General features: G+C 44.3%; 1 protein-coding gene across 2 annotated transcripts in view; it reads left to right on the forward strand.

The window, feature by feature from the left end:
* Positions 1 to 26,949, forward strand: part of LOC120030344 (neurexin-2-like) — an 848,849-nt gene that overhangs the window by 390,520 nt on the left and 431,380 nt on the right. For both annotated transcript variants that reach the window (XM_038975718.1, XM_038975719.1), the window contains 3 exons: positions 11,683 to 11,802; positions 15,194 to 15,575; positions 17,060 to 17,250. In XM_038975718.1, coding sequence (XP_038831646.1) covers positions 11,683 to 11,802; positions 15,194 to 15,575; positions 17,060 to 17,250 — 693 coding nt within the window. The remainder of the gene's footprint in view (positions 1 to 11,682; positions 11,803 to 15,193; positions 15,576 to 17,059; positions 17,251 to 26,949) is intronic.

Genomic DNA, 26,949 nt, shown 5'->3' on the forward strand with positions numbered 1-26,949 from the left:
GCCAGATCAGTGATCATGGTGAAGCCACTTTATACTATTGAGATGCACCCCTTTTTCTATTAGTACTCATCCCATATGGTGAGACAGAAGTAAAGGAAACCCCTTTACACTATTGAGATATACCCCTAATCTCAACCTGCATGGTGAGATGGCAGCCCTTTCAACCCAATAGGCTGACAGAGAGACAGGTTAGATCTGGGCTTGTTGGGGTCTCCCAGGGCAACGCTGCTGCTGCTGCATGCTGGGGGATGCGGTCCAAATCATCTCAATCCACCAGGAACCTTCCTGGAGAGGGAAAGAGAGACGTAAAGAGCACGAGAGCGAGAACGATGAAGAGATAGGGAGATGAGAGGGGAAGAAAGAGGAGATGAAAGAAAGAGCAGAGATACATTTCTCACCTTTTTCGCCATTTACGATCAATCACTCTTCATCATGACTGTCATTTTTTGCCTCCCCCCGCCGTCTGCCCTCTTCAATGCTGGGCTAGATATCGACAGCTTTTATCTCATTGTGCATTCTAACAGGCACCACACACCATACAGTGAGGGTGGAGAAGGCGAGGAGAACAGTCTCATGTCAGCCCCCCGGCCCTCCTCTCTCCGTTTTCACGGTAATTGGCGCATAGGGTCACTAAGGCGGGCCATGGATAATCATGGCTGGGGGTCATACCCTGTGTGGCCGCCCCACCCGTCCCCTTCACTCCTCTGTATCCTCCCTCGCCAATGCGGCTAATCAAGCCGTGTTTTGGACGCGGCTGCCGGGAGTGTTTTGCTGTGGTGGCAGGATGCGACAGTGTCCTCGACTGACTGCAAGCCTAACCTACTTTCCCAAGAGAGAGAGAGAGAGAGAGAGGATTAAAAAGGAGGTCTGCTATTGTTTTCAATATGGAAATAAACAAGAGAGGGAGGAAGAGAGAGGGAGATCTGGGGCCCGTTCAGCGGGCGTCACATTTTGGGACGTTCAGATATAGAAACAGACTATGTAGAACAAACATGACTCTCTGACATGTAGAATAAGGAACCACATTGGCTCTATTCATGCCAATTCGATCTGCAACATTCGACAACGTTTGTCAACTGAACATGGCCCTTCTCTGTTTTCAAAATGAAAATACTGAGGATGAGGCGAGGGAGGGGGGGGAGAGGAGAGAGAGGGGTAATGAAGAGTGAGAGTAGAGAGGTAGAGAGAAGGGGGAATGGAGAGAAAGAAATTGAGAGAGGGTGAACCGAGCAAGAGAGGATCTTGATTTGGCTGCCTGCTTGTGTTTATATCACCACTATCCGCTGCTCGTCGCGTCTTTCATCTCGGTGGTCGCGCTCGCTGTTAGCAGACAGGCGCCATTAAATCTGGCTGCACAAGACACACACACACACACACACACACACACACACACACACACACACACACACACACACACACACACACACACACACACACACACACACACACACAAACACACTTCATTAGATCTAAGATAGGCCCTGCACTCATCTGAGTGCTCCAGATAGTAAATATGATATCACAGGATAAGGAGACAAATACGATCAACGTCAAAGACAGCCTGATCCTTATCTCTGGGGGAAAAGCAGAGTCAAGCAAAGTAAAGCAACTCTCTATCACGCTACAGAAATCACTTTAACCCTTAAAGCAGCATATTCTTACACAACTGCCTTCTAATGCTGTATGACTGAAACATGGAGAGAGACATGCCCAGATGGGTTCCAAGTCTGTCCGTCGTATATCGTAGAATCTCAATCACCCTCCACTCCTCTTAAACCATGTTATTCACCAGATGATAAAACAAATACATAAAATGTTGATTATTCACTACAAAACCATATGGGCCCTATTAAATAGTTATACACTGTATGGCTAGCATTATAGTTATGGGAAGAGGGCTTATGTACAAGTACAGCACGGTATCCCGCACAGCTTTGCCCAGCAATTATTTCTGGTTTAAATGGTGCAGGGCTCCATTTTGAACAAAGACACTACACAATCTGAAAGTCAATGAGTTAGGTTAATAATACAGTTTGTGGTTGTGAATCCTGAAAATGTACCCCTGGGTCTTTTAAATAAGCTATTATTTGCATAGCCCTGCTACCTCCATGAATTACATTTAAGGCCCGTACATAAGAAATGGCTACAGTATGCATGGAGTCGTTTGAGCTATTAGGTATAAATATAGGTTTTGTCCAGAGGGTTTCCTGGAGCAAATGTATACTGTATCTGTTAGGGTTTCAATGGAAAAGATTTGTATTTCGGGGAAAGTGTTTAACTGCTGTAGAAGAATGATCCGTAGGAGAATGATCCGTAGGAGAATGATCCGTAGGAGAATGATCTGTAGAAGAATAATGTCCTATACAGTGCGTTCGGTAAGTATTCAGACCCCTTGACTTGTTCCACATTTTGTTGCGTTACAGCCTTATTCTAAAAATAAAAAACTTTAAAATAAAAACTCGTACATTTACACACGATACCCCATAATGACAAAAAAGGTTTTTAGAAATATCTGCAAAAGTATAAAAAAATTCCGTAATTATTCAGACCCTTTACTCAGTACTTTGTTGAAGCACCTTTGGCAGCGATTACAGCCTCGAGTCTTCCTGGGTATGACGTTACAAGCTTGGAACACCTGTATTTGGGGAGTTTCTCCCATTCTTCTCTGCAGATCCTCTCAAGCGCTGTCAGGTTGGATGGGGAGCGTTGCAGCACAGCTACTTTCAGGTTTCTCCAGAGATGTTCAATCAGGTTCAAGTCCAGGCTCTGGCTGGGCCACTCAAGGACATTCAGAGACTTGTCCTGAAGCCACCTGCGTTGTCTTGGCTGTGTGCTTAGGGTCGTTGTTCTGTTAGAAGGTGAACCTTCGCCCCAGTTTGAGGTCCTGAGTGCTCTGGAGCAGGTTTTCATCAAGGCTTTCTCTCTACTTTGCTCCAGTCATCTTTCCCTCGTTCCTGACTAGTCTCCCAGCCCCTGCCGCTGAAAAACACCCCCACAGCATGATGCTTCCACCACCATGCTTCACCATAGGGATGGTGCCAGGTGTCCTCCAGACGTGACACTTGGCATTCAGGCCAAAGAGTTCAATATTGGTTTCAGAGAATCTTATTTCCCATGGTCTGAGAGTCCTTTAGGTGAATTTTTGCAAACTCCAAGTGGGCTGTCATGTGTCTTTTACTGAGGAGTGGCTTCCGTCTGGCCACTCTACCATAAAGGACTGATTGGTGAAGTGCTGCAGAGAGGGTTGTCCTTCTGGAAGGTTCTCCCCTTTCCACAGAGGAACTCTGGAGCTCTGTCAGAGTGACCATCAGGTCACTGCACTGTTGGTTAGGGCTTGTAAGTAAGCATTTCACTGTTGTATTCGGCGAACGTGACAAATAAACGTTGATTTGGTTTCTTAATGTAAGTACAAAAAAGACGAAGGCTGTCAAAAGTCTGTCTCTCTTGCATCCTGTGTCTTTCTCTCTCACCCCTCTCTCACTGTAGAATACACTGAAGACTGCCTCGTTCAGTGCGGCATTTACTCCAGAAACTAGCTTCTCATAGATACATTTGAATGCACCGATAACTGTGCGATGTTAGCTGTTATCACTGAGGCTTGTGCAATGGGCCTGGTTTAACAGACACCAGTGTGGTGTGTTCGGTCCAGCAGGGCTCCAGTGTGCCGGCCTGTCCTCCTGCTGTTTGAACAGGGGACGAGTAATCAACTGTGAAGGTTGTTGTGGAAATAACAGCCATTTAACCTATGACAACATTGGCCATGATCACCCAGCCAGGGCTGGGCACAGGGAAGGAGAGATAGAGAGAGAGAGAGAGTGTGTATGTGCGTGTGTGTCCTTGCGTGTGTGTTTGTGAGTGCATGCATGTTAGTTGCATCTATATTTACCCTCTGTGTATGTGGGTATCGTGCATCACACACTACATACCATTTTAATATAGCCCATGACTTTGATGCCCATATGGTGGTAGCTTGTGGTACCATAACATGCTCTGCCCACGCCCTGGCCACGCCCTGTACACGCCCTGCCCACGTCCTGCCCAGCCCACACCCTGGCCACGCCCTGCCCACACCCTGCACACACCCTGCCCAGCCCACACCCTGGCCACGCCCTGCCCACGCCCACGTACTGCCCACGCCCCGAGTTGACGTGCTACGCCCGCTGTGTCAGCTGGTGTGATTCCAACCTGAACGAACCCATCTGCTGCATAGCAGGCTGGCACGGCAAACCCTCAGGGGGGGGGGGGGGCAGAGCCATAGAATCATAGGAACATGAGACTGGGCATCAGACTGGGCGGCATGAGGTGGCGTGGCAAGTGTCCGAAGCTATTGCAGTCTAAACAATGTATACACTGATCAAACATCATGATCATAGATGGACTATATCAAGGGGCTACGCTGAATAAATTGATGGAATGTGGCTCTAGTATTTATAGAAAGGCCGAGAGAGGCAGAATACAACACAAGTTCCAGTGTCCAAGCCAAAATACTGGGGTGCAATCATGAGCATAAACAGTGCATTAAATTATTGGAGAGGCTTGCATGAGGTGATAGAGAGATCAGGAGATTGCCAGGACTAGATTAGAGGCAGGGAGGAATAGAAGAGCTGGCACTGCTCAGGATGACCATGTGAGGGTAAGGAGAGAGTGATGGGAGTTGTAGAGGGGGGTGGAGGGATGGTACTCCTCTCTTCACAAACAACAGAAGGGGAGGATGCCAGATAACAGATGGGAGAGGACAGAGGGGGCACAGGGATGGCGAGAAAATACTGGTGGCTTCACGCTTCACACACATACACACACGACACTTGCAGAAACACTCATGTAACACATTGCACACACACACAGAAACATCAGACACACGCTTCCAGAAACACACATACAAACACCTCCTCCCACACACACACACAGCTTCCCTGTGGAGTGTTTTCTCATGCGACATCCTGGGCGTGTAGCCATCTGTAGGGGAAGCCATATTGCTGAATCGCCATCTCTGACTGGGTCTCCCTCCCTGTGCCAGAGACCTGATAACCTCCTCCTGCATTATACATTCAGCAGGGCCTCGCTTCTCTCTCTCTCTCTCTCTCTCTTTACCTTACTCTTTAGAGGCCTTCAATTATCTCCCTCTATCTCTCTCACTCCCTGGGAGATTCTCAATTGCATACTTCTCACGTCCTCTCTCCTCGCCTCCTTTCCAAAACCCATCGGGTGAGAAAGCCAGAGGTCTGTCCCCTCTGACCCTCTCCAATGGGGTTTTAAGAAAAAGGCGAGGAGAGCGGAAAGAGGACGCGAGGTGTATGCAATTGAGATCCCCCCCCCCCCCCGTCTACCCACCTCTCTCCCCACTCAATTACTAGCTTGCTTGCTTGCTTTCTCTCGATCTATCTTGCTCTTCATTTTTTTCTCTGTCCCACTCAGTGCCTCTGTACCCAGTATGAGACTGCATAATGTCACAGAGGGTATTTTTTAGGGCACAGCCTGTGTCACCTTGTCAGCCAGCAGACTGGCACTCAGACATGCACGCCACCCACAACAACCCATGCAGACACACACCCAGTGTCAAACTGAAGTACAGTGCACACCTACAGTATACAGACACAGTATTGAAGGGACAACCATAATTCCATTGACAGGCTGCTTCCTGTCAACCCCAGTCTGATGTGTGGTCTTCATACTTCCACTACACTCAGTGTACCGTCTGGACACTCTGCACTTAGTTTTCTGTCATTCTCTGACCTTGCAAGGTGTTTACTCATTTACGTCGGGAAGAAAATTGTGCATGTGCAGTATTATTTGCAGACAGACACATTTTAGTCATTTATCAGACAGTCGTATCCAGAGCAATTTACAGTAGTGAATGCATACATTTATGTACCAATTTGTTTAGTTTTTTTCATACTGGTCCTCCGTGGGAATCGAACCCACGGCCTCGGCGTTGCAAGAGCCACGCGCTACCGACTAAGCCACACGGGACATTGCAGTGAACTGCCTTGGACCCATTACCTTCTATGTATTATGGTAGTCATGAACGCAAATAGAAATAGATCCTTTTAAAGTACCACACACACACACTCCTCTCCATTCTGACCACGCCATCTGTCTTATCTCGGTAAGCAGACGCCTATAGATGTTGCGTTAGCTAGTCTTTCTCCTCCCTTCTTCCCTCTCTCCTGTCCTCCTCTCTCGTTTGATTCCTCCCCGTGCCCTGGCTCTAAGGACCACCCCCTGTCAGCAGATATTAGTAGTCATTTTCAACACTGCTGAAAATCCAGTATCTCTCTCTCTCTCTCTCTCTCTCTCTCTCTCTCTCTCTCTCTCTCTCTCTCTCTCTCTCTCTCTCTCCTTTAGAAGTGCTGAGCATCGGCATCCCCCCTTTCTCCTCAGAGGGGGGCTACTGAGCCGAGAATGGACAGAACAAGGGAATAAAGAGCGAAAAGAAAAAGAGGGAGGATTTGTCTGACGGCCATTTTAATTCGAGTGCATGCAGGCCCAATGTGATTTTTTTCTCTCCCTGCGATGCCACTCATGGCTGTACCGATGACCACCTACGTCAACTTCCTGCTTGGTCCCCTTCTTGAGTCAGGCAATCCCTATGGGCTACTATAGGCTATACTCTGCTAACCGCAAAGAGGTTTAAGGTAGTATGGACCCGAAGAAAGACGATCGACAATTGACCTGTAGTTACTTTGTTGAGATCACCAAAAGGACTCGTTATGTATTCATGTCGTCCTTTAAAAAATTGATGAGTCCATCACATTTCAAGGTTATACTTTTTTCAATGGCAACATCTCATCATCCTATCGTCACAGACACCACCATCCAAACCCTTGACTCATTAAAACACTCGTACATCGCCTGCAGTCCCCTCTGACCTCAACCATTGGTGACTGGCTCTTTTATTGACAAATGCTTGAACGACCTCCTGGAAACAGTGTGAGCCAGGTAGGGCGAGTGAAGCTATCGCGTACGTCTCCACCGCTGCCCCTTATGCCGTGGCCCTGTCGTCCCACTGCCCTCTCCAGCTAGCGCTGATCACTCCTCAACCCTCGTTCTCTCGAAGACTGGCTGTTTGCGTGCCGTGGTGGCCCACAATGCTTTGCTGTGGCCCAATTAGACTCCCGGCCACATTAGGATTCCTCCCACTTAGTGATGTGGCGCTGCCGGCGGTTAACTCGCTGCTACATGGTAGAGGTGGCAGTGCCACGCGACGGCCTAGTTTCTCAAACGAGTCAAACTTGTGAGACTGAGATGAGACTTTGGGTCTGGAAGGGCTGTGTGGAGTATCTTAGATCCGCTGTTGTCAACAGTGTTGTGGCTGGAGAAGGGTAAATGTGTTGGGGAGAAGCTGTGACATCGGGCCCAATGTGGATCACAATGCACCCATCTCTCCAAGCTCTTGTGGTCGGGCAACAATGGAGAGCTTTACTTCTCCTAGCCGGTCTCGACCCAGAGTTAACTTGTGGGAATGAAGCACTGCATTGCAATCCAAAGCCACTGATTTGAATGGGCGTGTTCATCGATTAGCGTGCATTAATCAAGGGTGTTTAGATAGAAGCACTGTGGTAATGGATGAATCGACAATTGTTAATTGAGAAACAGCTGGTGAACGTAACACATCTCGTCCGTCCTGCTCATGGGTCCTCCAAACAGTCCATGACATCCACATTAAACCAGACGGCTAAAACTGGAGGATCCTCTACCAACTGAAACACCAAACTTTACACTGTCTACCTCGACGACAGACAATACGGGGGACAGAATGCCGAAGTGTGAGATAATAGAAGAGGGAATGACTGAGAGAAGGAGTGAGAGAATGACATCCTTTGTTTATATGATCAGAGACGTTCTCCCATTGATCTCGGTGACAAAGGGAGGGTGGCGAAAAGAGAAAGTGGCGTCTCAATGAGAATGAATTGCATTTTAATATCGCTGCTCTTATTAATGATTAGCCTGGCCCTTGTTTCTACAGAGGCTGACAGGGCAGCATTAGAGCGACTTACAGCCTCATTTAGCACCAAGCGCTCCTCCGCTAGCCTGTTTACTATCTTCATTACCTGGCCATTAGAAGATGGCCAAACATCAGCATTAAAGCAGCCTGCCAGTTAGGCAGGAGGCAGGTGGCAGAGCAAAAGCAATGACATGTGGATTGCAGTGTCCATTAGCTATTAGTTAGCTAGCTACTGTAGCAGCTTCTAGCTAATATGGCCCAATTAGCTGGTCAGTAGGGTAAGTAGCAGGTGGCAGATCCCTAGCATTATGGGGATTGAACCGCTCATTAGCTGCTAGCTAGCTGTACTAGCGCTACATGATTTTACAGTGTATTAGCTCCAAGCTAATAGGGCATAGGATACTCTATTAGCTCCTTGTGAGCTACAGTAATGTTACAGTGTATTAGCTTCAAGCTAATATGGCCCATTGCACTGTTTTCTGCCCCCAAACCTCATTCGATGTTCCCCCAGCGTAGCAGATACGCTAAGGCCTTCATTGTTACTGCTGTTATGGCCTGATGTGTCCTCTGTTTCTCCTTAGAATTAGCCCCTTTGCTCTTTTATGGCCTCTTGTGGCAGATAAATAACACATGGACTCTATCCCGGGGGAACCATTTCCTATTCATTCTGCCTGCTCTGGAGTCTCCGAAAGGGCTCTCTGGTTGTATATCAAACTACATTTTGCCTTTGTCTCTCTCTTGCTCTCTCCCGTTCTCTTGTTCGCAAGCTCTCTGTCTTTCTCCTTCTAGAAGTTTATCTTAAACTAGTTCTTCTCTCTCTCTCTTGCGCGCTCTCTCGTTCCCTCTCTCTGCAGTAGGGGACTTTGCCTCATATTAACTTCACACATAGTGTGATTAAACGTCTCTCGATCCAATTTCGTGTGGCTCAAGACAAAAATCCAGGGAAGAAGGAACAACATTAAATATGAAAACGGTTCTCCTGTGTGTGTGAGTGTGAGTGTGAGTGTGTGTATGCTATCAATTTATGGAACCTTTTTCCCCCTCAAAACCAAATAATTTCAGACTCAACTGTGGGGGGGGGGGGGGGGGGGGGGACAATCCCATGCCACTAAGCCCCACTCCATCATCCACTGAGGCACCTGCAGCCACCATGCATCGCCACTCACAAAAATCAACAGACATATTTCTAAATTTGATAAAACATAACAGTAAAATTGTTGGACGGCCACCACTTGTTTTGTTTTTGCAAATGTGCCCTTGGTCCAGTTGCTGCTCAGCACGTACAGTAGGTCTTTAACCCTTTACACTCGTGGGGATTGGCCTATATGGATAGAGCTACATTGATATGCTTCTTACTGAAGTAATATGAAAAAACATATGCTTAATTGCTGTAGCAATTGAAAGGGAACAGTGTGGAGGTTATGGGGAAATTGTTCGACCAAATTTGAGGACACACCAGTTCACTTGACACAAGACTGAATCCAAACATTACACTGTTGAGTTTATGTGCATTTTACATGTACAGTACTTTTAGACACATTTATTTAACGAAATATGAAAATAGTCTGGATACATTCAGTATCATAATAAGAATATTCCTGAAAATGTGGGATAGGTGCCACATAAGAAAAATACAATTACAAGGGCTTGAGTGAGAGGACTAACAAGTGTCTCCAAGGGGACACGCCCCTCTCCAAAGTATGCAAGTCATTTCAAAGCATTTTTATGACTTAAAAAAGAGTCTTCAACTATAAGGTGCTTTTTTGAGCTCTCCTAGCTTGCCGTTGAGGAACTAGAGCGAGCACACTTGTAGTAGTTTTGTTTGGAACACAGCCCTGCATCTCCCTCCGTCACACAGTCACTATTGTTGTTCACGCAATGATCTTACATTTTGGTGTGCATAGAATGGAGTCATGCGTGCATTCAGGAGCATGTTCTGCTGCAATTTTCTTCACAATAGACCAACATAGGCTCAACCTGTTCAGAACCACCCAGGGTACGACGCCATGTCATCTTGTAACTGCATCAAATATAGTGATCATAAACATTGACACTGTATATGACAGGAGTTTTATGATATGGAAATTTGAAGTGCACATTTAGATCCACAGGTGCTGGGCTTGCTTGTATGACATCAAAGCGGTATTTATTATAATCCTCAACGTCTCGTCTTTCGGAATACATAGAGTCCAGCAATTTACAGCGTTTTCCTCACTCAGACAACAAAAGTAGCAGGAGGGATGCGGGCAACTTCTTGTTGTGTACGGTGCTCAAGTTCAGAACAGCTGTCAGTCAAAACCCATACGGAGCTGTGAAGTGCAGAGCCTGATCTCTACCATCATTACTTTACAGCCACTGCGTTCCAATTTAGGCACTTATCAGTGCCCAAATCTGCCATTTTCAACCCGTATACGAGTGTAAAAGGTTAATGGAAGTGACTGGCTTCCTCAGGGCACTGTACTATTTCAGGGCTGGTTCCACCAGGCAGTGAAGTGGAAGACTCCCTCGTTATGGCTTTGTTTACGGACCCATTAGTTTCCCTCATAATCACCGTTCTTTGCCTCGGTGAATGCCACTGTGACACACTGCGAGTCAACCGTCGTCAGGGACAGCCTTTTGTTTTAGCCTCTTAGGCTGTGCTATTGTATAGCGTAGCCAGTAATTATTTTCCCACTTTCTGTTGGTTAGTTTTCAATGTATTGCCCTTTTTAGTAGATACATTTGAATGTGATGTGTAAACGGAGCACTTCGCTGCAGCTGTTACCGCCGGTGCAATTAGCATTAGCCGTCACCATGACTTTGCTCATCCGAAGGCGATTCGTGCCGACTCGCCACAATACACCTCAATGACAGACGGATTCAGTTCTGCTGCCTTCATCAAAAACCATACTCTTTCACTCCGTCGCTCACTCGTTCCCTGCCACATTTTATATGATCGGTCTGTTTCATTGGAAAAACTATAAATAGCCCCGAGGCTCAGTTGGTGAGAGAGAAGATGCTACAGTAAATATGTCTTTAATATGCATTTCTCCCACCGCCATATGTTGCCGCGTCAAACAGTCCGTCTCCCGTGCCAGTAGAAGCGAGACCGAAGGAGAAGAAGAGGGGGGAGTGACCGAGGAGAGGAGTGGCAGATCCAATGCAGTCTAATCCCCCGTTTTCTCTACCCAGTCTGGCAAAGAGTCCTATGGCAAAGTCCTAATATACAGACGTCAATTACACAGCTCCACTAGTACAAAATCCTACAGGCGATAGCTATAAAATAGTTCTACCACTCATCTCGGCTGTCCATGGCAGTTGTAGGCTGAATCCTTACTTTACAATGAAATGCTTGTTCAATAAGTAGCACTGTAACACCTAGCTACCCTCTTGCTTTGTCTTTGATGGCATCCTGCTGTTACTATATTATTAGAAGGTTTAGTTGTCTGTTTGAGTCCATCTACTGTTTTTTTTATATAAAATTGTTATTTTTTATATAACCTTTGTGCGCTTAGTCACACACATGGCACAGTATGCCTTCTTGTATGATACTACTTTGTCTTTCTGTGTGTGTGTGTGTGACTGTACTGTCACACATGTTTGTTTGAATGGAAACTGTGTGTGTGTGTGTGTTTGCGTGGGATAAACATGCAGGTTTTCTCCATTAGCTGTATAGTATCGTCCCTGTGGACTTAGTTGCTGATACACACTGAATCAACATCCTTTCTCGGTAGGTGACCATAGCTCTTCCCCTCCAGGTAAAGGACCTGAAACGCTCTTCGCTGGCCAGAAGCTCAACGACAACGAGTGGCACATGGTGAAAGTGGTGCGCCGAGGAAAGAACTTCCAGCTATCTGTGGACAACGTCACGGTGGAAGGTCAGTGTCCACTCTCCACTGTTCGCCTCCACCTCTTCCACCCTTAAGTGATAGGATGGAGGAAAAGAGGGATGGGGGGGCTGTTAGATAGGTGAGAGGAGGGATTAAGAAGAGGGGGCATGATGAGTCTTGGGGGCTAGGGATGGAGAGATGGAGGGATGGCAGAAGGTCAGTGTCCACTCCCCACTGTTTTCCTCCACCTCTTCCACCCTTAAGTGATAGAAAGGAGGAAAAGAGGGATGGGGGGGCTGTAAGATAGGTGAGAGGAGGGATTAAGAGAGGGGGCATGATGAGTCTTGGGGGCTAGGGATGGAGAGATGGAGGGATGGCAGAAGGTCAGTGTCGACTCCCCACTGTCTACCACCACCCCATGGGGGTATAATGGATGGATAGAGGGATGGGGGTGTGGGGTGATAGGTGAGAGGAATGCAAGAGATGATGAAGCCTGGGGCTAGAAATGACCCTGTGTGACCTTGTTTCTGGTGGACACAAACCAAAAAGAGAAGGTCTCTGGGCTGACCTTGTTTAGGACTAAGGTGTTTTTAATAAACTGGCCAAGCTCTTTCCAGGAAGCAACAACATCATCACCAAGGGGACAGATTGGAAAACTATAGGTGTAGTGGAAGCTGGGCTCATAAGTTTATGTAGCTAGAGATTTACAGTTGAAGTCGGAAGTTTACATGCACCTTAACCAAATACATTTAAACCTAGTTTTTCACAATTCTTGACATTTAATCCTAGTAAAAATTCCCTGTCTTAGGATCATCACTTTATTTTAAGAATGTTAAATGTCAGAATAATCGTAGAGAGAATGATTTCTTTCATCACATTCCCAGTGGGTCAGATTTTTGCGTACACTCAATTAGTATTTGGTAGCATTGCCTTTAAATTGCTTAACTTGGGTCAAACATTTCGGGTAGACTTCCACAAGCTTCCCACAATAAGTTGGGTGAATGTTGGCCCATTCCACCTGACAAAACAGGGTGTAACCGAATCAGGTTTGTCGGCGTCCTTGCTCACACACACTTTTCAGTTCTGCCCACAAATTGTCTAAAGGATTGAGGTCAGGGATTTGTGATGGCCACTCCAATACCTTGACTTAGTTGTCCTTAAGCCATTTTGACACAACTTTGGAAGTATGCTTGGGGTCATTGTTCATTTGGAAGACCCATTTGCAACCAAGCTTTAAGTTCATGACTGATGTCTTGAGATGTTGCTTCAATATATCCACATAATTTTCCTACCTCATGATGCCATCTATTCTGTGAAGTGCACCAGTCCCTCCTGCAGCAAAACACCCCCACAACATGCTTCACGGTTGGGGTGGTGTTCTTCGGCTTGCAAGTCTCCCTCTTTTTCCTCCAAACATAGCGATGTTCATTGTGGCCAAACAGTTCTATTTTTGTTTCATCAAACCAAAAGGTACAATCTTTGTCCCCATGTGCAGTTGCAAACCGTAGTCTGGATTTTTTTGTGGCGGTTTTGGAGCAGTGGCTTCTTCCTTGCTGAGCGGCCTTTCAGGTTATGTCAACATAGGAGTCGTTTTACTGTAGATGTAGATACTTTTGTACCTGTTTCCTCCAGCATCTTCACAAGGTCCTTTGCTGTTGTTTTGGGATTGATTTGCACTTTTCGCACCAAAGTATGTTCATCTCTAGGAGACAGAACGCGTTTCCTTCCTGTGCGGTATGACGGCTGTGTGGTCCCATGGTGTTTTTACTTGCGTACTATTGTTTGTACAGATGAACGTGGTACCTTCAGGCGTTTTGAAATTGCTCCCAAGGATGAACCACACTTGTGGAGTTCTCCAATTATTTTTCTGAGGTCTTGGCTGATTTCTTTTGATTTTCCCATGATGTCAAGCGAAGAGGCACTGAGCTTGAAGTTAGGCCTTGAAATACATCCACAGCTACACCTCCAATTGACTCAAATTATATCAATTAGCCTATCAGAAGCTTCTAAAGTCATTGCATAATTTTCTGGAATTTTCAAAGCTGTTTAAAGGCACAGCCTGTTTAAAGGCATAGTGTATGTAAACTTCTGACTCACTGGAATTGTGAGACAGTGAATTATAAGTGAAATAATCTGTCTGTAAACAATTGTTGGAAAAATGACTTGTCATGCACAAATTAGATGTCCTAACTGACTTGCCAAAACCATAGTTTGTTAACAAGAAATTTGTGGAGTGATTGAAAAATGAGTTTTAATGACTCCAACCTAAGTGTATGTAAACCTCCGACTTCAGATGTATATTGTGGAACCCCTATTATCTGTGTTACTGCCCAATCCAAGCCTTATACAATTTGATCAATTAAATATATAACATATTACACAGGGTGGTCAATTACCATATGGAACTCCTTCCCAATTGAAGCCCTACATAGACTATAGCATCCTGTGAAGATGCCAGTCTTCATAACATGCATTTATGTATGTCCCCAATGTTTTAATTGTTGTCTGTATAGATTGTTTATAAGGAGGGCTGTATCTGCATCCCTGCAATTGAATAATTGGGCGTTACTAGCTCGGCATTGAAGATTGTAGGAGGTAATTGGCCACACCCCATCATCAGGTCTTAATTCAGGCAAGATGTTCACTCAGACCTTGCTAAAAGATACCGACCCTACCATTACGCTTGTTTACACTGTGCTGCACTGGGGTTGGAAGGCACATGGTTTCATTATTAAGAAACCATGTAGCCGGTGCGAAATATGTGTCAGAAATCCTACTTCGATGCAGGGATGGGATATGCCATTGTACTACAATTTTTACCTTTATCCACACTGATACATAGAGAAGATTGAAATACTCCTAGTTTTCAGGGAAAGCTGCCCTTTCCGTCCTCATGCTAGCTAGCAGTAGCCACCGCAGCCATTTTGGAATGGCAGTGTCAGCCAATCAGCTCCTCTGTTGTTCAACACAACTTGCCATTCCATAATGGCTGATGTGGCTACTGCTAGCTAGCATGAGGACGAAAAGGGCAGTTTCCCGCCAAAATCCAGCAACTATCTGTGACCAACAGATGAATATCTGGATTCCCAGTCATGTGAAATCCATAGATTAGGGTATAATGAACTTATTTCAATTGACTGATTTCCTTATATGAACTGTAACTCAGTAAAATCTTTGAAATTGCTGGTTTATATTTTCCTTCAGTGTAGGAGGAGATTAGGAGATTAGTTTGCAGTTTAGTTAGAAGCTTTTAGCCTCTTTTTTAAAGTAATTGTATCATCATCATGTTTTAGATTTCTATATTTATTCCAACATATTCCATCCCATTGTACCATTATTTCATAACCAGGGTATAAAGCTTTTCCTGATCAGGCCACATGGTTAAGAAAGCTCAATGCCTTTAATATAACATATTCCCATGTCCTCCTTCACCCTCCAGGCCAGATGACAGGTGCCCACACGCGGCTGGAGTTCCACAACATTGAGACGGGCATCATGACCGAGCGTCGCTTCATCTCCGTGGTGCCCTCCAACTTCATCGGTCACCTCCAGGGCCTGACGGTCAACAGCGTGCCCTACCTGGACCAGTGCAAGAACGGCGACATCTCCTACTGCGAACTCAACGCCCGCTTTGGCATGCGTCACATCATCGCCGATCCGGTGACGTTTCGAACGAAAGCAAGCTATCTAGCGTTGGCTACTTTGCAGGCCTACGCCTCCATGCACCTCTTCTTTCAGTTCAAGACCACCACGTCGGACGGCCTGCTGCTCTTCAACTCGGGGGATGGCAGCGACTTCATCGTTGTGGAGCTGGTCAAAGGGTGAGTCTGGACATTTGATTGGTGTTGACATGTTAGCTTACCCTGAAAATTGTAATGTGGTTTTGCTTATTGTGCCCACATGGGCACATCTTAATCATATGATAATGGAAAACATAACAAATGATGTAGATGTATATGTTGTGAAACAAATGGATGCAGTGAAAATGAAAAAGTCCTGTATAAGTTCCACTAAGATATGTTTTTCTACGATTCTATGAACCTATGCTGGTTGGAGGCAGTCCACTCTATTTCTCAACGAGCAATACTAATCATTTTGGTTCATGGCTCTGTTGAATGCCCAGAACAGGCTATTATTATCGGGAGGAAACAGCAGTTGGAGAAAATATTTCACTTCCTAATTTGCCTTCGCAGCTGTACACACAATCCATACGCCCCATAGACGTTAAGGTTGAACAAAAATCTATTTATTTGGTCTGGGAAAAAAATGATTTTAGTTGTTAAAACTCTGAATGCAGACTTGAATAATAGGACACCTAAAATAGCTCCAATCTGAACAGTGTGTTATATCACCTGTTGTCACCAGGCTATTCATCCATTCAAATATGAAAAATGCTTGTTATGCATGTAACTCCCTGCCCCTCTTCCTCCCCACCTGACATAGTAATGACACAAGGACCCCAACCATATCTTTCAGCACACACAAAGACAAAGCAGAGCAGGAATAAACACATCCGATATACATTGCTCTGGCAAACTAGTCACCAACAGATGATACGACAGGAAGTCATTTTGTGCCTGAACGAAACATGCCATCTTGTCCACCTCTGGTAAATGGACAGGAAAAGTTATATTCAGAGCTTCTGAGGGGGACATCTTTTATCCTGTACATTTCAAGACTTAATATACACGACGAATAGAATTTCTGAGCGGCTGTACATTATGTGAGGTTGGGCAATTTCCTGCTCTGCAGCTTGCCATTGCACAGCTGGAGGTTCGGCGCACTTCAACCCTACACCACCCTCTCCTTCGACCAAAGAGAGAGCGAGAGAGAGCAGTCTTTTCTTTTTCTTCCCCCATCGCCTTTATAAGAAGTCCAAGATAGGCACCAGGGGCTGAGTGAAACACCTGCTGTTTAAATATAACAAAGGTTGGAGTGAGACCGACTCACCCTGCCGCCTTGGACTCTGGCTTCGTCCATTGAACAGCCTTAACTATACTGAAAGTACTGAATCCGTATGGCGTAGTCTTTGACTGAAGAAACTGGTTATTTTTCAAAAGAGCCAAACACCCAAATATTCAACTTGCTAGGCTAGACCCGGCTTTGTCTGGTTTATACCTCTTTCAAAGAACTATGCTCTGTGGGTGACATTTGGATGTTGGTTTGGTCAAACTGACTGTGACCGATGAGGTGATATTGAAGCACCTTTACCCCTTTGTCCCTTTCATTCACTCTCTGTCTCATATATACACACACGCACACCTACAGTTATTTCCTAAAAGTCTCTTACAATCTGTGCTTATAGCTACGTCCATTATGTCTTTGACCTCGGCAACGGCCCGTCGCTGATGAAGGGTAACTCGGACAAGCCGCTCAACGACAACCAGTGGCACAACGTGGTGGTCTCCCGGGACGCCAACAACGTGCACACGCTCAAGATCGACTCCCGCACCGTCACCCAGCACTCCAATGGAGCCCGTAACCTGGACCTCAAAGGTAGGGGGCACTATTCTGTATCCCCTTTTCTGTAGGCTACTACTGTATCTGATGGGTCCTCCGTGGCTCATTGACCTTTCAACAACACCTACAACAACGCCTACATAAAATATACTATATAATACTATATATAAATACTAATAGCAGCAATATGTGATTGCTACACACACTTTTTTACTTAGGGAATTAATGATATACAGTATATCTATTGATTATTGGAGAATACAACTGTTGTACCCCCTTCAGAACTCAACATATGCGCATGTTTTACTCCACTGTTTGAAAACATTCTAATTGTAAACAAACACTGTAAAGCCTCAAAACATGGTTAAAACTAAAATGTTGATATCATGGCTTGATATGAATTTGAGAGTGGTTCAATTTCTCGAGCCCCGTTCTTCAGCTGTTTACCAAAACTGAGGCGGGTCGACAACTTTATTGTTTGAACTGCAGATTGCCCCTTTATATAGCTGAAGAAAGCCAATTTGTGTGTGAGTGCATTTTGAGTTGAACAATGTGGATCAATCTCTGTAGACTTTTTGGGAATGTTTTAAATATAAAACATAAAACATAAAATATAAAACATAATATAGGGACGGCTCTTAAAAACGTGTTTCAGAAACGTTGATGACTGATAAGTATTTATTAAACCTCCCGCTTTGGGCTGGATGTTTCAATGTGTACTTCATACATTAATAATGTATGACCAGAATTACTGTCAATTAGCCACGAAATCCCTAGATTGAAAGCGACTGTTTTCTGGAAGCTTTGCAGTGCCATTTTCCCAAAATGTTCAGCCTCCTAGCAATTAGAGTTCACGCAAATGAGCTTCAGCCCCTTGCCATTGGAGTGATAGCTGGCAAGAGGCACACAGAGCAGAGTGAGAGCAATGACCTGGTGCACATACTGTATCTATACAGGTAGCCTGCTGGTTAAGAGTGGTGGGCCAGTAACTGAAAAGTTGCTGGTTCGAATTCCAGAGATGACTAGGTGAAAAATATCTGTACCCTTGAGCAAGGCACTTAACCCTAATTGCTCCTTGTTGGAATGATACTTTTTGGACTCTATTTTGAATAATGTTCCTCTGAATAGAACTTGAGACCAAACTGCTCTCTGTGACTGTCAAACGTTTATTCACCAAGGGTATCATAAGCAAATGCACCGAATCTGAACATTACTGAAAGCTCTAATATATTTTCCCACCCAGCACATGACTCCCGTACATCAACTGGCAATTTTCCATAGCTGTCCAGTACCCGACGCACATCGCAAAAACGAGTGATTTGCTGCTGGCTCCATCGGGCGCACGAGGCCCAGCGCAAGGCCACGTTTTTCTTTCTTTTATCCACTCAAAAGTATATTAAATTAACATGCCTGTACACATGACGCTTCCCATTACATCTAAGTTACATTTGTAAATATTAATAAACACAATATGATCAACTAGACAAATTACACAACATGACTACATGAATGGATACATTACTACATAATTATGCTTGATTAACTGAATAGGCTTTACAAAGCCGAAATGTTGCTGGATCAAATCCCCGAGCTGACAAGGTAAAAATCTGTCGTTCTGTCCCTGAACAAGGCAGTTAACCCACTGTTCCCCGGTAGGCCGTCATTTTAAATAAGAATTTGTTCTTAACTGACTGAAAATGAATCAAAATGAAATCAAATTGTATCTGTCACATGCTCTGTAAACAACCGGTGTAGACTAACAGTGAAATGCTTTTCCAACAATGCAGAGAAAAAAGAGAAATCATATATAAAAATAATAACACTAGGAATAAATACACAATGAGTAACGATAATTTGGCTATATACACGAGGTACCAGTACTGAGTCGATGTGCAGGGGTACAAGGTAAATGAGGTAGATAAAGTGACTACGCAACAGGATAGATAATAAACACCAGCAGCAGCTTATGTGATGAGTCAAAAAGAGTCAATGCAGATAGTTAAATAGTTAACCAATAGCTACCTAGACTAACTATTTAGCAGTCTTATGGGGGTAGAATCTGTTCAGGGTCTTGTTGGTTCCGGACTTGGTGCATCAGTACCGCGTGTCTTGCGGTAGCAGAGGGAACAGTCTATGACTTGAGTGGCTGGAGCCTTTGACAATTTTTAGGGCCTTCCTCTGACACTGCCTGGTATAGAGGTCCTGGAAGGCAGGGAGCTTGACCCCAGTGACATACTGGGACGTACGCATTACCCTCTTTAGCACCTTGCAGTTGGATGCCAAGCAGTTGCCAAGATACTCTCAATGGTGCAGCTGTAGAAAGTCTTTATGACTGTGTTGATGTGTGTGGACCATGCTGATTCCTTAGTGATGTGGACACAGAGGAACTTGAAGCTCTCGACCCGCTCCACTACAGCCCATCAATGTGGATGGGGGCATGCTCGGCCCAAGATCAGCTCCATTGTCTTGCTGTAGTTGAGGGAGAGGTTGTTGTCCTGGCACCACACTGCCAGGTCACTGACCTCCTCCCTATAAGCTGTCTCATCGTCGTCAGTGATGAGGCCAACCCCCGTCGTGTCATCAGCAAACTTAATGATGGTATTGGAGTCATGCACGGCCACATAGTCAATGGTGAACCGGGAGTACAGGAGAGGACTAAGCACACACCCCTGAGGGGCCCCCTTGTTGAGGGTCAGCATGGCGGATGTGTTGTTGCTTACCCTAACCACCTGGGGGCAGAGGGAGGTGTTCAGTCCCAGGGTCCTGAGCTTAATGATCAGCTTGGAGGGCATTATGGTGCTGAATGCTGAGATATAGCCCTGGAGCTATAGTCAATGAACAGCATTCTCATGTATGTGTTCCTCTTGTCCAGGTGTGAGAGGGCAGCGTGGAGTGCAATGGAGATTACGTCATCTGTGGATGTGTTGGGGCGGTATGTGAATTGGAGTGGGTCCAGGGTGTCTAGTATGATGGTGTTGATGTGAGTCAAGGCCAGCCTTTCAAAGCATCTCATGGCTACGGGGCGATAGTCATTTAGACTGGTTACCTGGTCAGCGCCTGGTAATCCATCTGGTCCCGCGACCTTGTGAATGTCAACCTGTTTAAAGGTGTTACTCACATAGGCCACAGAGAGCGATATCACACAGTCATCTGGAACAGCTGGTGTTCTCATGCATGGTTCACTGTTGCTTGCCCTGAAGCAATTATAGAAGGAATTTATCTCGTCTGGTAGGCTCTCGTCACTGGGCAGCTTGCGGCTGGGTTTCCCTTTGTAATCTGTGATAGTTTGCAAGCCCTGTAGTAGGATTCGATCTTAGTCCTGTATTGATGTTTTGACTGTTTGATGGCTCGTTGGCGGTCGTAGCGGGATTTCTTATAAGCCTCCGGAGTAATGACCCGCTCCTTGAAAGCGGTAGCTCTAGCTTTTAGCTCAGTGCGGTTGTTGCCTATAATCCATGGCTTCTGGTTGGGATATGTACGAACGGTCACTGTGGGGAAGACATCGTCGATGCACTTATTAAGTCGCTCTGGCTAAGAGTCGCTCTGGCTAGGAGTCGCTCTGGCTATGTAAAAATGTATATGTGACACAGTATGCAATTTCTGGGCACCATAAGTGCTACTTTCAGAACTACATTACTTGTTAAAAAGTATACAAAAGTACCAGAGAATCTCTTTAATCAAGTCACTATTGTCAATATTGGGCACATACATAGTCTCAATATCCCCTCATTTGGGCCTTCTGTCTTTAGTTCTCTCTAGCTTTCAGTGGGTTACTCTTTGTTTAAAGTGGTGTTCCCGTGGCATACACAGTCTGAAATATTAAACCATGTCAGCAGAGAATGCTCACAGAAACAACCATCTGTGTCTTATGAAAGATAGATCCCAATAGAGTAATGTCAAGACTGAGCTGTCTTCACACTCACTCATCCGATACTTTAACATGGATATGAGTCGTGGATGTCACTCAGTGACATGTCTTTCATGTACTGTCACGCAGCGATGAGAAGAAAAGTCTCAGAAGGTGCTGAAAAGCTGCTGACTATCTCATGGTTTACAGTAAAGTCTTGGTGTGTGTGTGCCTGTGTGCTCCCTTCGTTTATGCGTAAGAGTGTACACACGTCCGTACGTGCGCACTGTTAGTTATTAATTTTTATTCTATTTGTTCAGCTTTCAAATGTATGCCAGCTCAGGAGGCTTGGGGCTGCGTTCAGGTTAGGCAGAGTAGTGAAACCTGCTCCCGGTGCCAAGAGCAGATTTGCCTGCCAAACATGTGGACAGGAAGCAAAAGGCTGGCAGCGGCATCCAGCCCGTGCCAGCCCACCGCGCCAGCCCACCCTCTTCACCTTGATATATGATCCTTTCCCCAGCCAATCTGCCCCTCCGAAGATGAACTAAAACTCCTGCGTCTCCAAAGAGATTGAAGGGGGAAAATAACAACAATATCGACAAAAACAAACTGCACACATTCCTCCTCCTCCCTCTAGATATGTCTCTATTTTTTTGTTTTTAAATTCTGTTTTTATTTGGGAAAACAAGGTTCAGACACACATGACATTTTCACATTAAGTATAAAGAAAAAGAGCACAATAGAAATTGAAATGCATAAAACAAAAATTAAGACATTCAGGTATTCAGTGTGTCATAAATATGAAAGGTCTCAATAATTCTGCATTTCCCAATGAATTTTTTTCTACTCTAATTATTAACAGTTGAACATGGGGATGTTATTACAGTACATTGTTTTTCCACTTTGACCATTAATCAAAATCAGATCTTAATGGTGTTATATAGTCAAACTATTTTGACCAAATCTGTAGTCTCAGAGAAGAGGTCAGCCTCTCCATCACATAGATCTCAAGTATTACATCTATCCACTCCTCTGCCACGGGCACCTCCAATTGTAGCAATTTTTTGTCAGGGCTTTCTTACTCGCTAGTAGGAGTAACCCAATCAAATGTTTGTCTAAAGCATCCCTTAGATCAAATGTAATGACCTCACCTCTGGGCCATCAACCTTAAATATGGCTTCCATGTATTTATGCACATCCTGCCTACAAGCTTAGGGCATTTCCAAAATATGTGGTAATGGTTTGCCTCATTAGATCCACATAATCTCCAACATCCCGTTCCATTACCCTGATGTCTTTTCTGCAGATGAGTGGTTAAGAATCACATAATATTTTCCATCCAAATTCCCTCCAAGTCAATGAGCTTGTTAATTTCCATTGTGATTGGCATAAGGTTTCCCACTCCTCCACAGAAATTACCATGTTCCCCTCCCTTTCCCATTTCTTCTTTATGTATAGTGTATTTTTAGATTTGGTCGTTATGAAGCCATTGAATAGTCTAGAGATAATTTTGCTGCATGCCCTGTTCTATAGTCCGATGGCGAATTTGGAGATATCTATAGAAATCTTGACCTTCTAATCATTGGCTCTCGCTTAGTACTTGGAAGCATTGGAACACCCCCTTGTGTACAAAAGTACTGTAGGCTGAGAGGTCTCTTGTTGCCCATCCTTCAAACTGATTATCTATTTTATTGGGAGCAAAATAGGTATCATAGCACACCATCTTAGTATTTTATCTGAATCTTTCAAATTATACTTCATACCAAATCTTCAAATGTAAATTGTTCCAAGGATTCTCTTTATCTATGAGGTTATCTACCAACTTCCTATCTGCTATCATAGCCTGTATTGGGACTCCCCTTGTAGTTTCACATTCCTTCCATCTTGCTGTAGACTGAGTTGCACCAGAACACCAGTAGCCTTATCTATGCTGCATAGTAGTATTCTCTTAGACATGGGATAACCATTCCTCAATTCCCTTTTGATAACTGCAAGGTTTTATATCTGATTCTAGGCTTTTTCCCTTGCCATATGTATCTAGAGATGAACTTGTCCCCTTTCGTGAATTGCTGCACAGGCACCTCTACTGGGAGAGTCTGGAAGATATATAGTAAATGCGGTAATATACTCATCTTGCTAAGGAAGGGGATAAGGTTCCATCGTAGGATGTCTGCTTTGATTTTAGAATTCAGAGGCCCGTAGTTAACGATTGACAGTTATGCAATGTCTTTAGGTAAGTGAACTCCAAGATATTTCATAGACTCTGCATCCCATTTCAGACCATACTTGATGTCTGCCTGGGGGTTGTAATTGAACATAATAACCTGAGACTTCTGTACATTCAGTTTATAACCTGAGAGAGACCCATACACTTCCAGAAGTGACACCAGTTCTGGGAATGATTGTTAGGTTGTCCCAGAAAAATCAACACATCTTCAGCAAATAATGTCAATTTCTACTCTCCTCCCATCATATCAATCCCTTTGATGTTATTATTTTGTCTAATTCATTGATTCAGGTGTTCTATAAATAGGGCAAAGAGGAGGGGGGACACAGGACATCCCTGTCTACAACCCCATTCTAATGTAAATGTGTTTGAGAGGTCACCTTGATTTTAATTCTTGCTAATGGTCTATCATACATTATAATGCCTGAAACGCTTTAACCTCTAACGAGCCTCTACCCCGGGTCCGGGATCACCCCCCACCCCCCCACACACTGATTAACATAGCTAGCATAGCTTCACAAGTAGATAGTAGCATCTAAATATCATTAAATCACAAGTCCAAGACACCAGATGAAAGATACAGATCTTGTGAATAAAGCCACCATTTCAGATTTTTAAAATGTTTTACAGGGAAGACAAAATATGTAAATCTATTAGCTAAACACGTTAGCAAAATACACCACTTTTCTAACTCCATCAGTTTCTTACTACTTCAGGTGCTATCACCAATTCGGCTAAACTAAGATATTGATAGCCACTAACCAAGAAAAAACCTCTTCAGATGACAGTCTGATAACATATTTATGGTATAGGATAGGTTTTGTTAGAAAAAAGTGCATATTTCAGGTAGAAATCACAGTTTACAATTGCACCGACCATCACAAGACGACTAGAATTACTATAGAGAGCAACGTGTATGACCAATTTACTCTTAATAAAACATTTCATAAGAATAGACAAAGCATAGCAATGGAAAGACCCAGATCTTGTGATTCCAGACAATATTTCAGATTTTCTAAGCGTTTTACAGCGAAAACACAATAAATCGATAAGTTAGCATACCACATGTGAAAACGTTACCAGAGCATCGATTCCAGCCAAAGAGCGCTATAACGTAATCACCGCCAAAATATATTAATTTTTTCACTAACCTTCTCAGAATTCTTCCGATGACACTCCTGTAACATCATTTTACAACATACATATACAGTTTGTTCGAAAATGTGCATATTTAGCCATACAAAACCGTGGTTATACAATGAAAATAGTAGCAACTCAAGCATCAAAATGAGGGACGTCAGCTTTCAGAGTGATCTAGTTTAATCGAAAGCTAATCATATACTTGACTAAAAAATACAGGGTTGACAGGAATCGAAAGACAAATTAGTTCTTAATGCAACCGCTGACTTACATTTTTAAAATTATCCTTACTTTTCAATACAGGGTTCGCCAAGTGACGCGATAACAAACAAAATGGCGAAATATGCGTTTAAAATATTTCGACAGAACAACGATTTATCATATTAAATATTGCTTACTTTGAGCTGTTCTTCCATCAGATTCTTGGGCAATGTATCCTTTCTATGTTGTAATCTTCTTTTGGTCGATAGATGTCCTCTGTCCTTCGAAATGTCCACTAACAACGACCGAGACCCCGAAACGTTCCCAAAGCTAGAAATTGCACGACAAAGAAATTCCTCAGAATCGCACTAAACGGATATAAATTGCTATAAAACGGTTCAAATTAACTACATTATGATGTTTTTAACAACTATAACGAGTAAAAACATGACCAGAGAAATATTGCTGGCTAAACAACGATTTGGAATGAGGCAAGTCCGATGTCCTTCACGCTTCAGGCGCGCGACGAGAAAGGGAGGTACCTCCACGTTTTGTTCTTTTATAGTGGCTGTGATTGTGCAATCGACTCCATTCAAAACGTGATGACGTACAGACACCCAGAGGAAGACGTAGGCAGTGTCGGTTTCTTCATAGCATTCACTGTCACCTTAAAAACAGACTCCAGATCAGGGGTAAAAATTTCTGAAATCTGACCCCTGTCATGAAAAGTGCTGTAGATATAGTTCTGTACCACTCAGAGACAAAATTCCAACGGCTATAGAAACTAGAAAGTGTTTTCTATCCAATAATAACAATAATATGCATATTGTACGATCAAGAATTTAGCACGAGGCAGTTTAATTTGGAGACCAAAATATGCTAATGCGGAACAGCACCCCCTATAGTTCCAAGAAGTTAATAATGTCCTCATTGAATCTAAATCTATAATAGACCTTATAGAGAGAGGCCCATCTAACAGAATCAAAGGTATTGGCTGTATGCTTAGGGTCATTGTCCTGTTGGAAGGTGAACCTTCGCCTCAGTCTGAGGTCCTGAGCGCTCTGGAACAGGTTTTCATCAAGAATCGCTCTGTACTTTGTTCCGTTCATCTTTGCCTCGATCCTGACTAGTCTCCCAGTCCCTGCCACTGAACTAGTCTCCCCACAACATGATGCTGCCACCACCATGCTTCACCTTAGGGATGGTGCCAGGTTTCCTCCAGACGTGACGCTTGGCATTCAGGCCGAAGAGTTCAATCTTGGTTTCATCACACCATATAATCTTGTTTCTTATGGTCTGGGAGTCTTTAGGTGCCTATTGGCAAACTCCAAACGGCTGGCATGTGCCTTTTACTGAGGAGTGGCTTGCATCTGGCCGCTCTACCATAAGGCCTGATTGGTGGAGTGCTGTAGAGATGGTTGTCCTTCTGGAAGGTTCTCCCATCTCCACAGAGGAACTCTAGAGCTATGTCAAAGTGACCATCGGGTTCTTGGTCACCTCCCTGACCAAGGCCCTTCTCCCCCGATTGCTCAGTTTGTACGGGCAGCCAGCACTAGGAAGAGTCTTGGTGGCTCCAGACTTCTTCCATTTAAGAATGATGGAGGCCACTGTGTTCTTTGGGACCTTCAATGCTGCAGACATTTTTTGGGTACCCTTCCCCAGATCTATGCCTCAACACAATCCTGTCTCGGAGCTCTACGGACAATTCCTTCAACCTCATGTCTTGGTTTTTGCTCTGAAATGCACTGTCAACTGTGGGACCTTACATAGACAGGTCTATGCCTTTCCAAAATCATGTCCAATCAATTGAATTTACCACAGGTGGCCTCCAATCAAGTTGTAGAAACATCTTAAGGATGATCACTGGAAACAGGATGCACCTGAGCTCAATTTTGAGTCTCATAGCAAAGGGTCTGAACACTTACAGTAGGAATTCAGAAGTTTACATACACTTAGGTTGGAGTCATTAACTTTTACCGCCTCAGAAACCCGGATCCGGGATCACCCCCCACCCCCCCCACACTGATTAGCATCGCTAGCATAGCGTCACAATTAAATAGTAGCATCTAAATATCATTAAATCACAAGTCCAAGACACCAAATGAAAGATACAGATCTTGTGAATAAAGCCACCATTTCAGATTTTTAAAATGTTTTACAGGGAAGACAAAATATGTAAATCTATTAGCTAACCCCGTTAGCAAAAGACACCACTTTTCTAACTCCATCAGTTTCTTACTCCATCAGGTGCTATCACCAATTCGGCCAAATAAAGATATTGATAGCCACTAACCAAGAAAAAACCTCATCAGATGACAGT

The sequence above is a fragment of the Salvelinus namaycush genome, chromosome 36 (assembly GCF_016432855.1).
Source record: "Salvelinus namaycush isolate Seneca chromosome 36, SaNama_1.0, whole genome shotgun sequence".
NCBI lineage: Eukaryota > Metazoa > Chordata > Actinopteri > Salmoniformes > Salmonidae > Salvelinus > Salvelinus namaycush.